This window comes from Pollachius pollachius (genome assembly GCF_949987615.1).
Source record: "Pollachius pollachius genome assembly, chromosome: 7".
NCBI classification, from domain to species: Eukaryota; Metazoa; Chordata; class Actinopteri; order Gadiformes; family Gadidae; genus Pollachius; species Pollachius pollachius.
Genome location: NC_136940.1, coordinates 9,013,970 through 9,033,417, shown reverse-complemented (window position 1 = coordinate 9,033,417; position 19,448 = coordinate 9,013,970). Strand labels below are relative to the sequence as shown.

Below are 19,448 nucleotides of genomic sequence, written 5' to 3'. Positions count from 1 at the left end.
ATATATATATATATATATATATATATATATATATATATATATATATATATATAATATGAATGTAAAGCAAAAAGGATATTCTGGTGGTTAATAGAGTGTCTCCCAGCCAAAATGTTTTGGGTTTGAACCCCAATGTACTGTCTAACTGTAGGCATCCCATGCCCCTACCTACTCCTTAATGATATGTCATACAAAACACTGTAGTCGCTCTGGATTAAAGGTGCTGCTAAATGACAAAATCGTCAATATTAAAAAGGTAAAGTTGTCCAGTTTTTCCCCTGGAGGGTGCTTTGTCTACTACAACCCATCATTGAAGAGAATAGTAGCTGTCATTGACTACGTAAACTTGCCAGCGCCCTCTGCTGGCAAGCAAAAGATTGAGGCTGGTCAGTGACACATAGGGATGTTCTGAATGCCCGTAACTCTCTCCACCCCTCCCCTCCTCTTCCCCTGCCAGTATTACGGTGAAGGATGTGAAGACTCTGTTGCCTCAGATCAACTTCCGAGTGCCCAGCATGCGCTTCCTGAAGGACAAGCTGCAGGTCAGACCACGTCATGAAGCACTGAAAATATCAGACAATTGTACCCAAACTGTTTTGCTTCTTATGCAAGCATTATGTGTTTACCAATTCTGGCAATCCTAGGCTCAGAAATCAGACCTTGGATTAATATCTAAAGTCTGATGGCAGACGTGCTCAGATCTCAGACGTACTCAGATCTTAACTTTCATTTGCTTACTTATTTCAACCAATCATGTTGCTGGAAGCGGGGGTAAGTAAGCGTGTAATTGGCAAACACAACCTCAGCCAGGAGTAGTAAACTAGACTGGCCACTATAGAAACACACTTATTTAAATCCATTTCTGAAAGCTTAATCTGAACTTTCTTCTGTAGAATATCTCTGGCACGAAACATACGCCTTACTAAATTCTGCTGTAGCATAGAAGGACTACTGCTTGATCTGAGCTTATGGTACTCCTTACCCTGGAAGGAGTGATCCTTCTGTCCGTGTTCCTTCTGTAGGTTCCTTCCATGATAATTAGGGTCGTTTTTCCTTATCCAAAGGGTTACGGGCCATTGTATAGTGTGGCCTGTGAAGATATTTGAGACTTTAACTTTAAGACTTAAAATTGAAATTTACTTCACTTGAGAAGAAGATAGAAGTTGGTTCTGTCCAGATGCAGTTAGTAAAGTTAACTAGGTTAGAGTTTATTAAAAAAAAGTGCTTTGATGCTAATGTCAGTACTCTGTGACTCATGATTCTTCCTGTCTGGACAGGAAGTGGAGGCCAGGAGCGATCTCTCGTACCCAAACTTTTCACAGCTCTACAGGACCCTGATGTTTGACGCACAAAGAAGCGTAAGTTCACCATTTCTGCCTGAATGCGTGCTGTACACGGCACACCCATATAATAACCCACGTGCCATAATGTATCTTTATACACATTTGTTTGAGACAGCCCAATAGCCTTTCAGCATATACAGTGGGGCAAAAAAGTATTTAGTCAGCCACCAATTGTGCAAGTTCTCCCACTTAAAAAGACGAGAGAGGCCTGTCCTTTTCATCATAGGTAAACCTCAGCTATGAGAGACAAAATGAAAAAAAAAATCCAGAAAATCACAGTCTGATTTTTTGAGAATTTATTTGCAAATTATGGTGGAAAATAAGTATTTGGTCACCTACAAACCAGCAAGATTTCTGGCTGTCACAGACCTGTAACTTCTTCTTTAAGAGGCTCCTCTGTCCTCCACTCGTTACCTGTATTAATGGCACCAGTTTGAACTCCTTATCAGTATAAAAGACACCTGTCCACGACCTCAAACAGTCACACTCCAAACTCCACTATGGCCAAGACCAAAGAGCTGTCAAAGGACACCAGAAACACAATTGTAGACCTGCACAAGGCTGGGAAGTCTGAATCTGCAATAGGTAAGCAGCTTGGTGTGAAGAAATCAACTGTGGGAGCAATTATTAGGAAATGGAATACATACAAGACCACTGATAATCTCCCTCGATCTGGGGCTCCACGCAAGATCTCACCCTGTGGGGTCAAAATGATCACAAGAACGGTGAACAAAAATCCCAGAACCACACGGGGGGACCTAGTGAATGACCTCCAGAGAGCTGGGACCAAAGAAACAAAGGCTACCATCAGTAACACACTACGCCGCCAGGGACTCAAATCCTGCAGTGCCAGACGTGTCCCCCTGCTAAAGCCAGTGCATGTCCGGGCCCATTTGAAGTTTGCTAGAGAGCATTTGGATGATCCAGAACAGGATTGGGAGAATGTCATATGGTCAGATGAAACCAAAATATAACTTTTTGGTAAAAACTCAACTCGTCGTGTTTGGAGGAGAAAGAATGCTGAGTTGCATCCAAAGAACACCATACCTACAGTGAAGCATGGGGGTGGAAACATCATGCTTTGGGGCTGTTTTTCTGCCAAGGGACCAGGACGTCTGATCCGTGTGACGGAAAGAATGAATGGGGCCATGTATCGTGAGATTTTGAGTGAAAACCTCCTTCCATCAGCAAGGGCACTGAAGATGAAACGTGGCTGGGTCTTTCAGCATGACAATGACCCCAAACACACCGCCCGGGCAACGAAGGAGTGGCTTCGTAAGAAGCATTTCAAGGTCCTGGAGTGGCCTAGCCAGTCTCCAGATCTCAACCCCATAGAAAATCTTTGGAGGGAGTTGAAAGTCCGTGTTGCCCAGCGAAGGCCCAAAAACATCACTGCTCTAGAGGAGATCTGCATGGAGGAATGGGCCAAAATACCAGCAGCAGTGTGTGAAAACCTTGTAAAGACTTACAGAAAACGTTTGACCTCTGTCATTGCCAACAAAGGCCATGTAACAAAGTATTGAGATGACCTTTTGTTATTGACCAAATACTTATTTTCCACCATAATTTGCAAATAAATTCTTTAAAAATCAGACAATGTGATTTTCTAGATTTTTTTTTTCATTTTGTCTCTCATAGCTGAGGTATACCTATGATGAAAATTACAGGCCTCTCTCATCTTTTTAAGTGGGAGAACTTGCACAATTGGTGGCTGACTAAATACTTTTTTGCCCCACTGTACATAAATATTACTAATGTGTAAACTCTTCCTGTTTGTCATCTGACTCCTCCCCTCTGTCATGGCAGATCATAGAACAGCTGGATCTGTCCTTCCCCCTGCGGTGAGTTCCTTGTCTCCTACTCTTCTCCTCTTTTCTCATCTCCCATTCTCTACTCATCCTCTCTTCTCATATTTCATTTTCCTCCTTTATTCCCGCCAACCCCTCCTTCTAATTGTAAAATACCTTCTGATGATTCATACCTGATGCTTTAGTCTAATCTTTGTTATCTTTCTATAGTGCCTTATCCATTGAAGTCCTTTGTGACTGTTTCTGTGATGAAAGGCTATACAAAGAGCATTGACTCGATCCAAGGTGGTTGAAAAGTACTGAAGTGAAATCTGAGTCACAGAGACCTAGTCACAGGGCTAGTTCGATTGTTTTTGGATGTACGATACAGCAATGAAGAGATGTATATCTTTTGTTTGGATTGCAGTGGACTGAAACACTATATTCTCTGTCCCTTAGAAATGTTGACCGTCCCGAACTCTGTCAGATCTCTCTCTACGACTTCCAGAAGTTTCTCCAACTTGATCAGAAGGTACCTGCTCTCATAGTATTTTATATCCATTCTTAGCCATCCCAGCAGTGAATATCCATTCTCAGCCATTTTGAGTAGTTTGCTCCCATACTTAAAAGGGACATGTTATGTTTTTTTCCCAACAAGTAAACATAGTATATGACTTCCAGAAAACATGTTTTTGAAGCTGTTTGCTGGAAATAACTTTTAGGCAAAAAAATCTTGCCTACCGCTATTCCGCTCTGTTTTAGTCCATTCAGAATTCACTGTTTCTGGTGTCTGTAGCTTTAATTCAAATGAGCTGCTGCCCATTGACCAATGAGCTGTCAGAGTGAACCACAGCATGAAGGGGAAGTGTTTGTTGCCGTTTGCGGACTCCTGGAGCTCTATATCTATATAATATAATATAATAATAATATAATATAATATATAGGTATTTATATAATATTATATCTAATATTACGGCCAAAAGCTATGTGCGCCTCGAATGATATTATGATTCATAAAGACTGCGTCTAGTACTTCCACAACAAGTAAAGACTCGTAGTAGGGGGTTATCTCGACCATGGTTAAGAATAATTGGGGGAAAGGAACTTTGGCCTTGACTCTCTGAAGTCCATTTTGAACCGCGACATGGAGGAGAAAGGGATTGTACTCCGGGAGCTGAGCTGCCGGACTGCCGCCGAGCTGAACTATTGGACTGCCGCCGAGCTCCCCCCGCCGGAGCTGCCAGACTGCCGCCGAAGCTTCGGCGGCAGTACCAGAGTACACCCTCCGGAAGTACAGCTCCCGGAATACACCCGCAGGTGCTGCCGGACAAGCTTCGGTGGCAGTTCAGCTCCCGGAGTACACCCGCGGAGCTGCCGGACTGCTGCGATGCTTCGGCGGCAGTCCGGCAGCTCAGCTCCGGGAGTACAGTCCCTTTCTCCTCCATGTCTCCTCCTCCGGACTGCTGCCGAAGCTTCGGCGGCAGCTTCGGCAGCTCCAGCGGAGAAAGGGACTGTACTCCCGGAGCTGAGCTGCCGGACTGCCGCCGAGCTGTTCGTCCGCTGGTCCTCAAAGGAGTGGGGGGGAAGTGGGAGGTAATATTCTACTGTGCCCCCTTCCTACGTAGGAGGGGGCGCCGAAACTGACTTGCTCGTTTGGTAACTGTAGGCGGGGTACTCACAGAAATGCATATCTCACTCAAAAAATCAAGTACAGACTTTTTTCAAAGTTTGTATGCGTGTGGGAACAGCAGAGACCCAAATCAACACCCCAAATCCCAGGAAAAGCGTTGTTTTCATAATATGTCCCCTTTAACCAACTATTTATATTCTAATCCAATAACCATACTTTATATTCATTCTAAAACAAATTAAAGTATCTATTTTTCCATCAGAATAAATTCATAAATTCTCCCTACCAGAAAACACTGAAGGAGTGAAAGGATGTGAGGTATGAATGTTTGAATGAGTGATCGGAGCCCTGGCCCCGGCCCTGGCCATGTGGCTGTCCTACTAAACGGTGCCCCCCGCTTTATTTATTCACCTTTTGGCATGCACCACCATGCTATTTTCACTGTATAGATTACTCCTCTAATGCAATGGCTAATTTTATCCATTAGGTGGTGCTGTAAGCCCTATATACCTTTCACAGAAGCAGCGAACACAGCCTCTTTTTTTTTTTAGCTTTCTCCCCTTCGACCCAGAAACTTGCGTTGGCACACATCTTTGACCTCGTCCACAACGTCATTCATGGCAATTTAAGAAGAGTCTGCCGCATACTTTGCGCTTCACGACAGCAACTACAACGGGTCCTGAAGCAATCAGATTATCAGCATGCGCTGATTGAGTAAACTTTACACATCTGATACACTTTCTGTGGCTGCACCTTTTAGATGCAAGTAACATGAACAGTATATATTTTTCTGCTGCTGAGGCTGCCGTTCTAGCAGCTTATGTCATCCACCTGAGTAAAGAGCAAAAAACCTAGAATATTATATAAAACAAATGAATAAGATACAATCTTAAGAATCAAACATTGCCCACCCTCTGAGGCTGCCCCTGTGAGTGATACTGTTTCTGATGGCAGGAGTCGTGGGCATCCGATTTGGCCCGTGTCCGTGAGGTTCTACTGGCTTACCTGTTGGGTTCAGCCCAGTCAGAACCCATGTTACAACTGGACGAGGTAACACACACACACGCACACACACACACACACACACACACACACACACACACACACTTTGCACTTTGTAGCACTTTGAGGTCATTGAGTTGATGTAAAGTGCGTTATAAATAAAATGTATTATTATTATTATTATTATGATGTTATTTATTTTATTTATATTTCTGTCTAACGGTCTCCGGTCTCTTTTTCTTTGAAGTTCTTGACGTTCCTGTTCTCTAAAGAAAACTCTGTGTTCGACCCCCGACCGTCTCCCATTGCCCCGGACGACATGAAGCGACCTTTGTCTCAGTATTGGATCTCCTCCTCACACAATACGTAGGTCTCTCTCTCTCTCTCTCTCTCTCTCATTCTCTCTCTCTCTCTCTCTCTCTCTCTCTCTCTCTCTCTCTCTCTCTCTCTCCTCATGAGTCTCTTCTTTCAACCCTTTCCTGATTCATCACTCTCTCTATCCCTGGCCCCTGAACCTGTTCTGGCCCCCAGGTACCTGACTGGGGACCAGTTCTCCAGCGAGTCCTCGTTGGAGGCGTATGCTCGCTGCCTGAGGATGGGCTGTCGCTGCATCGAACGTACGGAACAACACAAACACAAGACTGTACATCTTTGATTATATATATCTATATATTTTTTAAGCTTCATATTCAATATGTTGTTATTTGTTTTACCAAATCTTTTTTCCTTTACCCATAAGTGGACTGCTGGGACGGACCCGACGACCTGCCCATCATCTACCATGGCCACACGCTCACCTCCAAGATCAAGTTCCTGGACGTTCTCCACACCATCAAAGACCACGCCTTCGTCACCTCTGAGTAAGTCTTCTGCCCTGGCCCGGGCCAAGCTAGATCCATCCCACTACGACGTCACATCAGACCAGTGCTAGAGTCACCACTGGAACCCTCCTAGAACCTTAAAGTATCAGTAGAACCATCCCTAGAACAACACTTGAACCGTAGACCATCAATATAACCCCACTAGATCCTTAGACCATAACTCGACCATCACTAGAACCCCACTTAAAACCTAGACCATCGCCAGATCATCCCTAAAACCCCAGAAGAACCGTAGACCATCACTAGACCATCAATAGATCCATCACTAGACCATCACTAGACCATCACTAGACCATCCCTAGAACCATCATTAGAACATATTTAGAACCGTCACTGGACTATAACTAGAACCATCACTAGATCATCACTAGACCATCGTTGGAACATATCTAGAACCCTCACTGGACTATAACTAGAACCATCACTAGAACACACCCCTAGAGCGATCAGTAGAACCCAGCTCCGTTTGTGCAGGTACCCTGTGATCCTGTCTATCGAGGACCACTGCAGCGTGGTGCAGCAGAGGAACATGGCCACCCATTTCAAGAAGGTGTTCGGAGACCTCCTGCTCACCAAGCCTGTGGAGACCAGCGCTGATGAGCTGCCCTCGCCCTACCAGCTGCGCAGGAAGATCCTGATCAAGGTGATTATTATGGGTTGTTGTTCATCATTTCTCTTTGAGGGTGGTTATGGTTTGTAAGTCCCAGTCCAAAAGGTTCTGGGTTCCATCCCCAGTGCTGGCAGCCAACCTGTAAGCATACTTGAGCAAGATGCAACGCCCCTTTCTGCTGACTTACCATAACAAGAACCCAACTTTAACCGTAGACCACCATTTTTAACCAAAGCCACCTAACGTCATTTTTTCCCCGATGCTTGTTGTTCATGAGCCAGAAGGGTGTGGAATCTTGCTTAGTGATGCCTTCAGCTAAGCATGGAAATTGGATAAAAGGAACCAAGGATTGCAAAAATTAGACAATCCTGCCCCGAATGACCCATGAAAGTGTCATTCATTGAATTAGAGGTCCTTCATATTTGTTCCATAGTTTCTTCCTTTTCTTTTAAATGGTATCTGGGATGGTTCTCCTTGTGTATATTTGATGACTTCAGGTTAGGGGGTATGGTGGTTAGACATTCAGTCATTGCGATAGACGTTGTTTGATTAATAAAGTTACGTTGACCGTGTGTTCCAGCACAAGAAGCTGGTGGAGGGAACGATGTACGAGGAGGTGACCTCGGCCAGCTACTCGGAGAACGACATCAGCAACTCCCTGAAGAACGGAATCCTCTACCTGCAGGATCCCATCGATCATGTGAGCACACTGAGCGTTTCTATTGGCTATGCTGTGTCTCTATTGGTTGTACCGGCCCCTTATTGTGTGTGTGTGTGTGTGTGTGTGTGTGTGTGTGTGTGTGTGTGTGTGTGTGTGTGTGTTCCAGGCTTGGACACCCCACTACTTTGTTCTTACAAGTAACAAGATCTACTACTCTGAGGAGACGTCTCACTACCAGACGTCTGAGGAAGAGGAGGATGAAGATGGGAAAGAGGTACTGATGATGTTGATGATGATGATGATGATGAAGAATATGGTAAAAACAGGCTTGCCTGATCTTGCCTCTCCACAAATGATCAGAACAGCTGAACTTGTATGTGATCGTAGGAAGGCATCGGAGGGGGATTATGTCAGCTGGATGACTCTAGAAGTGCATAAGGTCAGAGGTCAATAATGTAGCCAAGTTTCGAAATCTGTGTCACTATTCTATTATAATGCATCAGTATTTTCCTTCGTGTTCCTCCGGCACAGAGTTGTTGACAATGAACTAGTTGGCGACAGACAGGAAATCCGCACAGACAGGAAATCCACAAAGACAATGCATTGCCTTCATTATCAAATAAAACCTTTCACACCCAAGTGTTCCAACCAAGGTTACCTATGGTTCATCTATCACTGGTGGCCGTGGTGATGCATCGTGTGGAGGGAAACTTGACGAAGACAAATATTCCCATTCTAATCTCCCCTCTCTTCACTTTTCCCTGCCTCCTCTCCCCTCTCCACCCTCTTTCCTATCCTTCTCTCTCCTAATCTCTCTCACCGTCCGCTCCACCTTCACTCTCCTCCCCTTCGCCTTCTCCTCTTCTCTCTCCCCTCTTACCTCCCCCCTCCGCTTCTTCTCTCTCTGATATCCACCTTCTCCCCCACCCACTCTCTCCCCGCTCCATCCACCCGTCTCCTCCCCCTCCCTCCCTCTCACTCTCCTCCTCCTCCTCCTCCCCGGCTCCTCCAGGAGTGCAACAACAACGACCAGCCTGGCGTTGAGCGCTGGTTCCACGGGAAGCTGGGTGGCGGTCGCGACGGCCGCCAGGTGGCTGAGAAGCTCCTGCAGGAGTACTGTGAGGGCGGGGCCAAGGACGGCACCTTCCTGGTCCGGGAAAGCGAGACGTTTGTAGGAGACTACACCCTTTCCTTCTGGTCAGTGGCGCTGGAACAGGAACACTTCAGTGGTTGATGTTTCCCTATTTTCTTTGTTCTGGTGTTTCAAACCTGTGGGGATATAGAGGAACAATGAAGCAGGAGGATCTTCTCATCTTCTTCTTATCTTACATATTTTTAAAATGTATTTATTTATTCTTAGATATACAAGCCCATCTTTGTGACTTTTATCCAAAGCAACTTTTATCTTTAGCCACTTTTAGTCAATTCAGAAGCCAGATCCATGTCATTAGCAAGCAGGTCGGGGTTAGGCATCTGGCCCCAGTAGGCATACCGGTTGAAAGGGGAGATCTAACTCAGATCCTGCTGGAAGTCAGAACACCCTACACTTCTCAAACTCAGATGCTCTCTGTTATTCTCTTCTCTTGTTTACTTTTTTTTCTTAATGTTTTCTTATCTAATGGGGTGCAGCAAAACTCAAATCCTTCCAAATAACCTCCACCACCTCTCTCTCTCTATCTGTCTCTCTGTCTCTCTGTCTCTGTCTCTGTCTCTCTGTCTGTCTTTCTCTCTGTCTGTCTCTCTCTCTCTGTGTGTCTGTCTCTCTGTCTCTCACTGTGTCTCTCTCTGTGTCTGTCTCTCTCTCTCTCTTTGTGTCTGTCTGTCTCTCTCTCTCTCTGCGTGTCTGTCTCTCTGTCTCTCGCTGTGTCTCTCTCTGTGTCTATCTCTCTCTCTCTCTTTGTGTCTGTCTGTCTGTCTCTCTCTTTCTCTCTGCGTGTCTGTCTCTCTGTCTCTCCCTCTGTGTGTTTCTGTGTCTCTCTCTCTCTCTCCCCCCCACTCCCATGGCAGGCGTTCAGGGCGTGTCCAGCACTGTCGGATCCACTCCCGCCAGGAGTCTGGCTCCACCCGCTTCTACCTGACGGACAACCTGGTGTTCGCCAGCCTGCAGCGCCTCATCTCCCACTACCGCCACACGCCGCTGCGCTGCAACGAGTTTGAGATGGCGCTCTGCAGCCCTGTGCCCCAGCCCAACGCACACGAGAGCAGAGAGTGAGTGCGTGTGTGTCTGAAGGTTTGTGCGTGTGTGGGACTAGGTATTGGGACACAATACCTAGTGTGTTTGTGGCAGGGTTATGTTAAATGTAAATCAATGTGTGTGTTTGCATGTTTATGGCAGGTTGTGTGTGTGTGTGTATGTGTGTATTTGGCAGGTCATGTTTATGGTGTTTAAATGTGTGCATAATAGAGCAGTAATATTTCTGTTGAGCTAGTTGCAGTCTGCAAACTCTCCACTAGATGCAACTAAATCCTACGCTCTGCACCTTAGACAGAGTGAGGACGTGATAGTACTGTATTGATCTCAATGCTGGTGGTGTGATGCGGTGCACAGGTGATTGAGACCGAGTGAGGACGTGATAGTACTGTATTGATCTTAATGCTGGTGGTGTGATGCGGTGCGCAGATGGCTGAGACCGAGTGAGGACGTGATAGTACTGTATTGATCTTAATGCTGGTGGTGTGATGCGGTGCGCAGGTGGTTCCACTCCAACCTGAGTCGGGTCCAGGCTGAACACATGCTGATGAGGGTCCCCCGGGACGGAGCCTTCCTGGTGAGGAAACGCAGCGAGGTGCACTCCTACGCCATCTCCTTCAGGTAACACGCACGCACGCACGCACGCACGCACACACGCATACAAACACACTCACCCTCTCTGTCTGTCTCTGTCTCTCTCTCTGTCTCTCTGTCTGTCTGTCTGTCTGTCTGTCTGTCTGTCTGTGTCCGTCTAACTCTCTGCCTGTCTGTTCAACTCTCTGTCTCTCTCTCTCTCTCTCTCTCTCTCTCTCTCTCTCTCTCTCTCCACCTCACTCTGTCTCTCCCCCCTCTTTCTCTCTCTCTCTCTCTCTCTCTCTCTCTCTCTCTCTCTCTCTCTCTCTCTCTCTCTCTCTCTCTCTCTCTCTCTCTCCTCCCTCTCCACCCCCTCCCCCAGGGCGGAGGGGAAGATCAAGCACTGTCGGATCCACCAGGAGGGCCGCCTCTTCATGCTGGGCAGCTCGGCTGAGTTCGAGAGCCTGGTGGACCTGGTGCGATACTACGAGAAGCACCCGCTGTACCGCAAGATGAGGCTGCGCTACCCCATCAACGAGGACGCCCTGGACCGCATGGGCACCACGGTGAGCTGGCTGGAGCTATCTTCGTTTTGATGTGTTTCATGGTCTTCAGCCTATTGTGTTAAGTTAGTTCAAATAAGCGACCACGTGAGCCCTAGCTTCACTGCTGGTTAACGTTTCTTTTTTGTACTTCATTACCTTTTCTATTTTGAGAGGTGAAGGAGTTGCATTGCAAGTGGGCTGCAGGTTATGCATTAACTTACTAAATGTGTCATTTGATGTTGAATAGATTGTTGTTATAAATGAGTAACATATCATGGTATATAGTCTCTATAGTTCATATGTAGTCCATTTATGGTCGGCGTAGCTCAGGAGGTAGAGCGGGGTTGACTTGTAACCGGAAGGGTTGCTAGTTAGATCCCTGGCACCTCCTGGTTGAGTCGAGGTGTCCCTGAGCAAGACACCTAACCATAACTCCTCCCGGCGGGCTCCCTGTCGCCTGATGTGGTCGACTCCGCCGTTGGTGTGTGAATGTGTGTATGAATAGTTGTAAGTCACTTTAGATTAAAGCATCTGCTAAATGTCCGAAGTGTAAATGTAAATACATAGTCTTGTTTCCAATCTGTGAATTTAAACGATTTACAGACCTGTTTTGTAACCCAGTGCAGTTGGTTGGTTGAAGCTGACGATTGGTTGTTTGTTCCTCAGGAACTGGACTACGGGGCTCTATATGAGGTCCGGACACCTCACTTCTATGTGGAGGCCAACAAGATGCCCATGGCTCGGGTAGGAGAGCTCACTGCCAGCACAAAGCTCTCACACTGCTAGGAAAGATTTGTGAATGTTTTAGATTACCAATATGTGATTGGATGTTTACTGTTCTTTGCAATGAAAACACATTTGAACAACCAGTAGAGGTGCATGGGGAAACAAGTTGTGTGTGTGTGTGTGTGTGTGTCTGTGTGTCTGTGTGTGTGTGTGTGTGTGTGTTTCAGTGCACGGTCAAGGCGCTGTACGACTACCGCGCTCAGAGGGAAGACGAGCTGTGTTTCCCCAAGCAGGCCCTCATCCTCAACGTGGACAAGCAGGAGGGGGGCTGGTGAGTGTGTGTGTGATAGACCGTGTTTTTGAGGATGGGACTCTTTGTCTTTCTATGGGCAAATAGACAGTACAGTATTTTCATACGAATACCAAAACATAATCATATTTTAAATAATGAACGTTTTTATTCAGTTTTAATCAATTATAAGTATTTTTGTTTTATGTTATTAATATTATACTCTATCAGTATGTGTGTTTGTGTTTGTCCACATGTATACTGCGTTTCACTCCTGTGGTTCCCCGCCTCTCCTCTAGGTGGCGAGGGGACTACGGAGGGAAGAAACAGCTATGGTTTCCCGCTAACTACGTAGAGGAAGTTCCAAGTTCCCCCACTAGGGAGCCCGATGAGGCAGTGAGTTGACAGGAGCCCTTCATAATAAATCCATGTATAATCTATAAATCATGATGGTTTGAATCAAAATAACCTAAGGGTATCTTTACATTATGTGTTTTCTCATTAAAATAAAGGGGAATTCTCTCCCAACCAAATGTGATCATGTTGGTAAGGGTGTCAGAGTTTGTGGGGTTTAGTCATTTGACCTTCCGATCATGTTTATACAATATTCAGCCAGCTTCTGGTTAAAAATAAACCTTTTCTTTTATTTATTCTATATGACATAACTATCGTTTCGTTCTGCCTCTTCAGGCCTCAGAGAACAGTCCCCTGGGAACGTTTCTCAAAGGTTTCGTGGATGTTCCCAGCTGCCACGCTGGTGAGTGCAGGCCCCTAGCCTCGCTCCTCTTGGGACATAGAACTTCAGCTACATCGTGCTCGACTAATGCCTACCAAAACACCAGCTGGGTGACCAGGAAATCTTTCAACTGTTACATGAGCAATGCGGCTGCTCTAAACCATTGGTGACCATGAAATTTGGAGTCACTCCCTCTGCTGTTTTGGGCCGTGAGCAAATTTGTTGAAATGAGGCAATCTCTCCATCCCTCGCCTCACAAGTCTGATGGGGAACCTGGAGTGTCACCTTATTTTGCTTCCTATTTGTTTCGACCAATCAGGTTGCTGGAGGCGGGTTTGTTAGCGCGTAATTGGCGAACAAAAAACTTGGCTAGCTGTGCTGATCTGTAAAGGTTAAAAAGAAGAAGGCTTGACTCCGGATCTTTTAGTTGTTGGTTTCCAGCTCCAGACTCTGCGCCCCCAGGAGTTCTGTATGACAAAGTGCCTGCTGGATCCCACATTAATCTCCCTCCAACCCCATCCACCCACCCTCCCTTTCACCCTCCCTTTCTCCCACACCCTATACCCATCCCTGGCCCTTCCAGTGGTGCTGAAGGACGGCAAGAGCTCCAGGCCCTTCGTCTTCACACTGCACACCCAGCAGCTCTCCTCGCGGCCGGTGCAGACGCTGGACGTGGCGGCCGACTCCCTGGAGGACCTGACCGCCTGGGTGGCCAAGATACGGGAGGCCGCGCAGAACGCCGACGCCCGGGTAGGCGGAGCCTGCACACACACACACACGCACACATACTCACGCGCACATGCACGTGCACACACACACACACACACACACACACACACATACATACACACAAAGCATTGTTGTGTCTACTCTACTCAACAGATGTGAACATGGTTGACTCAGATATAATTTGATTCCCAATGATCAGCCATAATACGGTTTTTATCTCTTTTTTTTAAATCTATTTTAGAGACCAAAAAAAAGTGGTGGTTGTAGATTATCTTTTGTTACATCTTCATCAGAAATAGTTTGCTTTAGGGTCGCACGGCTTTGTTGAATACCCTATTCTGATTGGACAATCTAGACAAATCTTCTACAGTCGGTCATTTCTATATAACGGACCGACGCAATAAATAACAGACCGTTGCTAACGGTGCTATTTGCAGTCATGCAATCAAAATAATCAAATCATTCTTCAAGTCAACAAAATAATTATTTTGTGATATTTTGTGTGCAATTATTGGGCAATCAGTTACTAGCCCTGGCATAAGGAGGGGAAATGTACAGCGAGCTGATCATTTGCGCAAAATCAACCCCTTCAGGAAATAAAATAATAATTGAGCAATATTAACTGGGTGGCTGTACATTATCCCTCCCCTGCATCTGGACATCCCTGGTCCAGATGCAGGAGGAGAAGCAGATGGAGCGCAGGAAGAAGATAGCGGTGGAGCTGTCTGACCTGGTGGTCTACTGCAGACCTGTACCCTTCAACGAGGAGAGTAAGACCCCCTCATAAGACCTTAAGCCCCCCCTCCCCTGTTCTCCAATACCATGGCTTACTGTGTCAGGCTTTCTCTCTGTATCTATTTTGTGCTCATCTCTCTTTTCATCCTTCCATCTTTTTTCAATCTCTCTGTCTCTCTCTCTGTCTCTCTCTCTCTCTGTCTCCCTGTCTCCCTGTCTCTCTCTCTCCCTCTCTCTCTGTCTCCCTGTCTCCCTGTCTCTCTCTCTCCTCTCTCTCTCTCTCTCTCTCTCTCTCTCTCTCTCTCTCTCTCTCTCTGTGTCTCTCTGTCTCCCTGTCTCTCTCTCTCTCTCTCTCTGATATCAAAGAAAAGAGAACATTAATGTAACCCTTGACCCTGACCTGTATTTTCAAACCCGTGTCTCTCTCCCCAGAGATCGGGACGGAGCGGGCGTGCTACCGGGACATGTCATCGTTCCCGGAGACCAAGGCGGAGCGTCTGGCCACGCGGAGCCGGGGCCGCCGCTTCCTGCAGTACAACCGGCGGCAGCTGTCCCGCGTCTACCCCCGTGGCCAGCGGTTGGACTCTTCCAACTACGATCCACTGGCCATGTGGCTATGTGGCTCCCAGCTGGTCGCTCTAAACTTCCAGACCCCTGGTGAGAGGGAGTGGGCGGTAATGGGTTATGTTCTAGTGAGGGTTGTGTTTGTTTACGACCTAGTGAGAGTTGTGTTTGGTTATGTTCTAGTGAGAGTTGTGTTTGGTTACGTTCTAGTGATAGTTGTGTTTGTTTACGACCTAGTGATAGTTGTGTTTGGTTATGTTCTAGTGATAGTTGTGTTTGTTTACGACCTAGTGAGAGTTGTGTTTGTTTACGACCTAGTGAGAGTTGTGTTTGGTTAGGTTCTAGTGAGAGTTGTGTTTGGTTAGGTTCTAATGAGAGTTGTGTTTGGTTAGGTTCTAGTGAGAGTTGCGGTTGGTGTGAAGTTAGTGTGGCCTTGGCTATTCATTTATATGCTGGTCAGAGTGACACTGTTTGATGTGATTTGTGTGTGTATCTAGACAAGCCAATGCAGATGAACCAAGCGTTGTTCATGCTGGGAGGGGGGAGTGGCTTTGTCCCGCACCCTGACGTCATGAGAGACGACTCCTTCGACCCCTTTGATAAGGAAACCCTGCGCTTGGAGCCAATCACCATTCAGTTGCAGGTCTGACCCACCAATTACCATTCAGCTTATCATACCATCACTTTCGCACACCCTTTTAGCAATCTTTATTAATTTATAATCTATAGAACTGTTACTTTTCTCCAAGATATTCAAATCCATTTTTATTCCATCGTTTTTAAATTATCTCTCTTTCCAGTTGTCCACTCTTACAACAACGATTTGAATAAAATATTTTCTAACATCTGAATAATCTGAATAAAGTCATCCACAGTGTGTAGTCCAAATCACCATGCAAACGTACAACAACCTCTCCATCTCTCTCTCACAGGTACTCGGGGCTCGCCATCTGCCTAAAACGGGCCGCAGCATTGTCTGTCCCTTCGTTGAGGTGGAGATCAGTGGTGCAGACTACGACAGCTGCAAGAGCAAGACAGATGTTGTTGGTAAGATCCGGAAATCTTGCCCAGGAATGTTCCAAACATCCCCTAGGCTTTGTCTGTGGTGTGGTGTATTCTTAAATCAAAGAAAATCCTAGCAGCAGGATATAGAGTAGAAGTGATTGGTTCGGGATGGGACTAGTGATATTGGTGGAGTATATATTGGCTAGTGCTTGATTTCAAAGTAGATCACGTACGAACATGGTTGTTTGGTTCGAATGTTCCCCATGGACATAGGGATGTTATGACAGAAATATGCAGTATGAAGAATGAATTGTGGTGATTCTGATTGGTGATTGACTACAATGATGATGGCTCGTTTGGTTTGTGTGCTAGCCAGTGATTATGATTGGTCTTCTGGTTTGCATACAGGGATTCTGATTGGTGTTCCGGTTTACGTTAGATGATTGGGATCTGTGGTCCTGTTTGTCTACAGGGATTCTGTAGACTTTTGGGTTATTATGATTAGTGGTGGGGTTTGTTTACGAGGAGTTTTGATTGGATTGTTGGATTCGTGTTCACCAGCGGATAACGGCCTGAACCCGGCGTGGCTCCAGACGCCGTTTGTCTTCGACGTCCGAAACCCATCCTTCTGCTTCCTGCGCTTCACTGTCTACGACGAGGACATGTTCAGCGACCCCAACTTCCTGGCTCAGGCCACCTACCCCGTCCGCTCGCTACGCACCGGTCTGTGTTGGTTCATTATAAACATTAAGTCATGTGGAGTCTTGATATTCTTTTTCTCTTTACGCTGGGAAGTTATTTTTGGATTTATGATATATTTTGTTACTATATGTTGTCATATTGAGTCATTCATTTCATGGATTTTTAATGTTGAGGCTCTATATTGAGTCTTATCATAGAATTGTTATCAATTATATTTTGAGATACTAGGTTTCACCTTCATATTGAACGTTATGTCATATTTAAACCTATATTGTCATATTGGTTCTTTATGTTAAATAAATGATACAGGGCTTTGACCCAGTATTGATAGTATATTGAGCCTTCACATGGAATCTTTATATTATGTCTTTATACTAAGCCCAGGTTGAGTTGTTATGTTGAACCTTTATGAATCTGATATTGTTGAGTTAAAAGATGTCTTTATGTTCAGGCTATCGGAGCGTTCCTCTGAAGAACAGCTACAGCGAGGAGCTAGAGCTGGCCTCACTCCTCGTCCACATTGAAATAGTCAATGCTAAGGTAACCTCTCTCTCTATCTCACTCCATCTCTCTGTCTCTCTTTCCAATTAACTCACAATACCTAAACACACACTCTCTGGGCCCTATTTTAACGGTCTGAAACGCAAGTGAGAAGCGCCAAGCGCAAGTAGCTTTGTGGGCGGTTTTATGGCGATGTCGCTATTTTACCGGCACAAAAAATTACTCTTGCGCCCGGCGCAAATGTAAAAAGGGTTGGTCTTAAGTAGCCTAATTACCCGTAGGTGTGGTTTGGGCGTAACGTGCAATAAACCAATGAGAGTGCCAGCTCCCATCCCCTTTAAGAGCCATGTGCGCATTTGAATCTGACAAGTTGATATTTTGACAGCGCGTCTGCAGTCTCAGATGAGACAGATGCACATGAATTTTAAACTTCAAATGGCTCAGTTTATGGCAAAATAATATGGCCTAATTACCACATGGAATAAGATTTTCTTCCACAACTTCAGAAATACTGAGTCCTCAAATAAATTTCGGCAAAGAAAACTTATATGATATAACATATTATATGCGGTAACTGTGGTTCTATTTAATGATTTGCGCAATACATTATAAACATTGTTTCTTATCAGTATTGTATGCATTATCGTTATCGACTTGTGTTCCTAATATGCATGTGTCCCCCTGTTAATATACACCGCATGGACTGCATTATGCGTTACGTGTTTAGTTTGCATGTGTTTAAACAAATGGACGCACACACGCACGCCCGCATTCATTAATTCTTTTACAAATACACACACGCGCGCCCGCATTCATTCATTCTTTTTAACACTCACTCACGGTAAAACAATGTTTTCTCACGACCAAATACTCATCAATCCTAAAAGTTATGGGCATGTACACGATGTCTGTGTCAAGAAAATATGTGTTTGCTGTACGGTGTTTGCAGATGCATTGATTTAAAAGTACAACTTATTACCGCTGTGTCAGCTGTTTCTTTCCCAAATAATTTACCAAGAATGTGTTGCTAGGTAGATGAGAGAAGCAAAGGGTATGCGCGAGGTGCACAAGCAACATTATGCATGCGCCCTTAAAATAGCATCTGAACAACGCGCCACTGACTTTAAACCAGGTATTTCCTGGTTTGTGGCGCAAGTGGTTTCTGAAACTGCAAAATAGCACCAGGGAACGTTTTGCGCCAGAACACGCTTCCTCCTTTCGCCGAACCGCCACTTGGGGTCGCCAGTTGCAAACCAGCAACGACACATGCGCCAGTGATTAAGACAATTGCACCGGATGCAAGATAAGGCCCTCTCTCGCTCTGACACAAATTTCACATTAACGCTCACAGTAATGGTCACACTCAAACACACACACACACGTACACACACACACCCTCCCCCTGCCGGAGTGTGTGGTTAAGAGATGACAACCTCCTACTCTCTCCTCTCCGCTTCTCGTAGGAGGAGGACGACCAGAACCTCTACACCTCCATCCAGCGGCTGCGTGACCTCACCAGCCAGCTGTCCAATCAGGTGTCCACGCTGGAGCGCTCGGGTTCCGGGGACCAGAGCTACCAGCAGAGCCTGGAAGAGCTCCGGGATGCCCAGGACCAGCTGAGTGAACTGGTGGAGGCTAGGAACCACAGGTACACTCACATAAACACCAGTACACTACACTACACACTGATATACTGCACACCAGAGATGTGGACTCGAGTCACATGACTTGGACTCGAGTCAGACTCGAGTCATGATTTGGATGACTTCAGACTCGACTTGAGAAAATGATGCATGACTTGCGACTCGACGGAGACTCGACTGCTATTGACTTGAGACTTGACTCGGACTTTGCCTCTTTGACTTGTAATGACTCGACGTCTTGAGTCAAAAACATTTATTGTTTTATCATAACACATTTGAAGACAGAAACAATGAACATATTATAACTGTATTGATAAGAAATTACTGTACATTAGAGTGATATGTTGAAATTATGATCAATAGCCCAATAATGACATTAAGTAAAAATACATGGTGACTTGTTCAAGACTTGAAAAAGTTTGGGATTTGGACTTGGACTCGACTTGGCTTTGGTGTGACTTTGACTTGGACTCAACTTGCCTTTCCCTGTCTTGATTGGGACTCGACTCGGACTTGACAGCTAAGACTTGGGACTTACTTGGGACTTGCCAAACAGTGACTTTGTCCCATCTCTGCTACACACTAATACACACTG

At 45.7% G+C, this 19,448-nt stretch overlaps 1 protein-coding gene across 1 annotated transcript in view; it reads left to right on the top strand.

Annotated features, from left to right (window-relative positions):
• LOC307077996 (1-phosphatidylinositol 4,5-bisphosphate phosphodiesterase gamma-1-like) overlaps positions 1 to 19,448 on the top strand; it is a 30,802-nt gene that overhangs the window by 9,367 nt on the left and 1,987 nt on the right. The window contains exons 5-31 of the mRNA XM_079739526.1: positions 458 to 542; positions 1,278 to 1,358; positions 3,150 to 3,184; positions 3,590 to 3,662; positions 5,715 to 5,810; positions 6,010 to 6,128; positions 6,294 to 6,379; positions 6,502 to 6,622; positions 7,118 to 7,286; positions 7,834 to 7,953; positions 8,081 to 8,188; positions 8,927 to 9,111; positions 9,922 to 10,122; positions 10,607 to 10,726; positions 11,061 to 11,244; positions 11,890 to 11,967; positions 12,177 to 12,280; positions 12,538 to 12,634; positions 12,929 to 12,995; positions 13,558 to 13,724; positions 14,377 to 14,473; positions 14,871 to 15,095; positions 15,500 to 15,645; positions 15,935 to 16,049; positions 16,569 to 16,730; positions 17,161 to 17,249; positions 18,674 to 18,858. Coding sequence (XP_079595652.1) covers positions 458 to 542; positions 1,278 to 1,358; positions 3,150 to 3,184; positions 3,590 to 3,662; positions 5,715 to 5,810; positions 6,010 to 6,128; positions 6,294 to 6,379; positions 6,502 to 6,622; positions 7,118 to 7,286; positions 7,834 to 7,953; positions 8,081 to 8,188; positions 8,927 to 9,111; positions 9,922 to 10,122; positions 10,607 to 10,726; positions 11,061 to 11,244; positions 11,890 to 11,967; positions 12,177 to 12,280; positions 12,538 to 12,634; positions 12,929 to 12,995; positions 13,558 to 13,724; positions 14,377 to 14,473; positions 14,871 to 15,095; positions 15,500 to 15,645; positions 15,935 to 16,049; positions 16,569 to 16,730; positions 17,161 to 17,249; positions 18,674 to 18,858 — 3,315 coding nt within the window. The remainder of the gene's footprint in view (positions 1 to 457; positions 543 to 1,277; positions 1,359 to 3,149; positions 3,185 to 3,589; positions 3,663 to 5,714; positions 5,811 to 6,009; positions 6,129 to 6,293; positions 6,380 to 6,501; positions 6,623 to 7,117; positions 7,287 to 7,833; positions 7,954 to 8,080; positions 8,189 to 8,926; positions 9,112 to 9,921; positions 10,123 to 10,606; positions 10,727 to 11,060; positions 11,245 to 11,889; positions 11,968 to 12,176; positions 12,281 to 12,537; positions 12,635 to 12,928; positions 12,996 to 13,557; positions 13,725 to 14,376; positions 14,474 to 14,870; positions 15,096 to 15,499; positions 15,646 to 15,934; positions 16,050 to 16,568; positions 16,731 to 17,160; positions 17,250 to 18,673; positions 18,859 to 19,448) is intronic.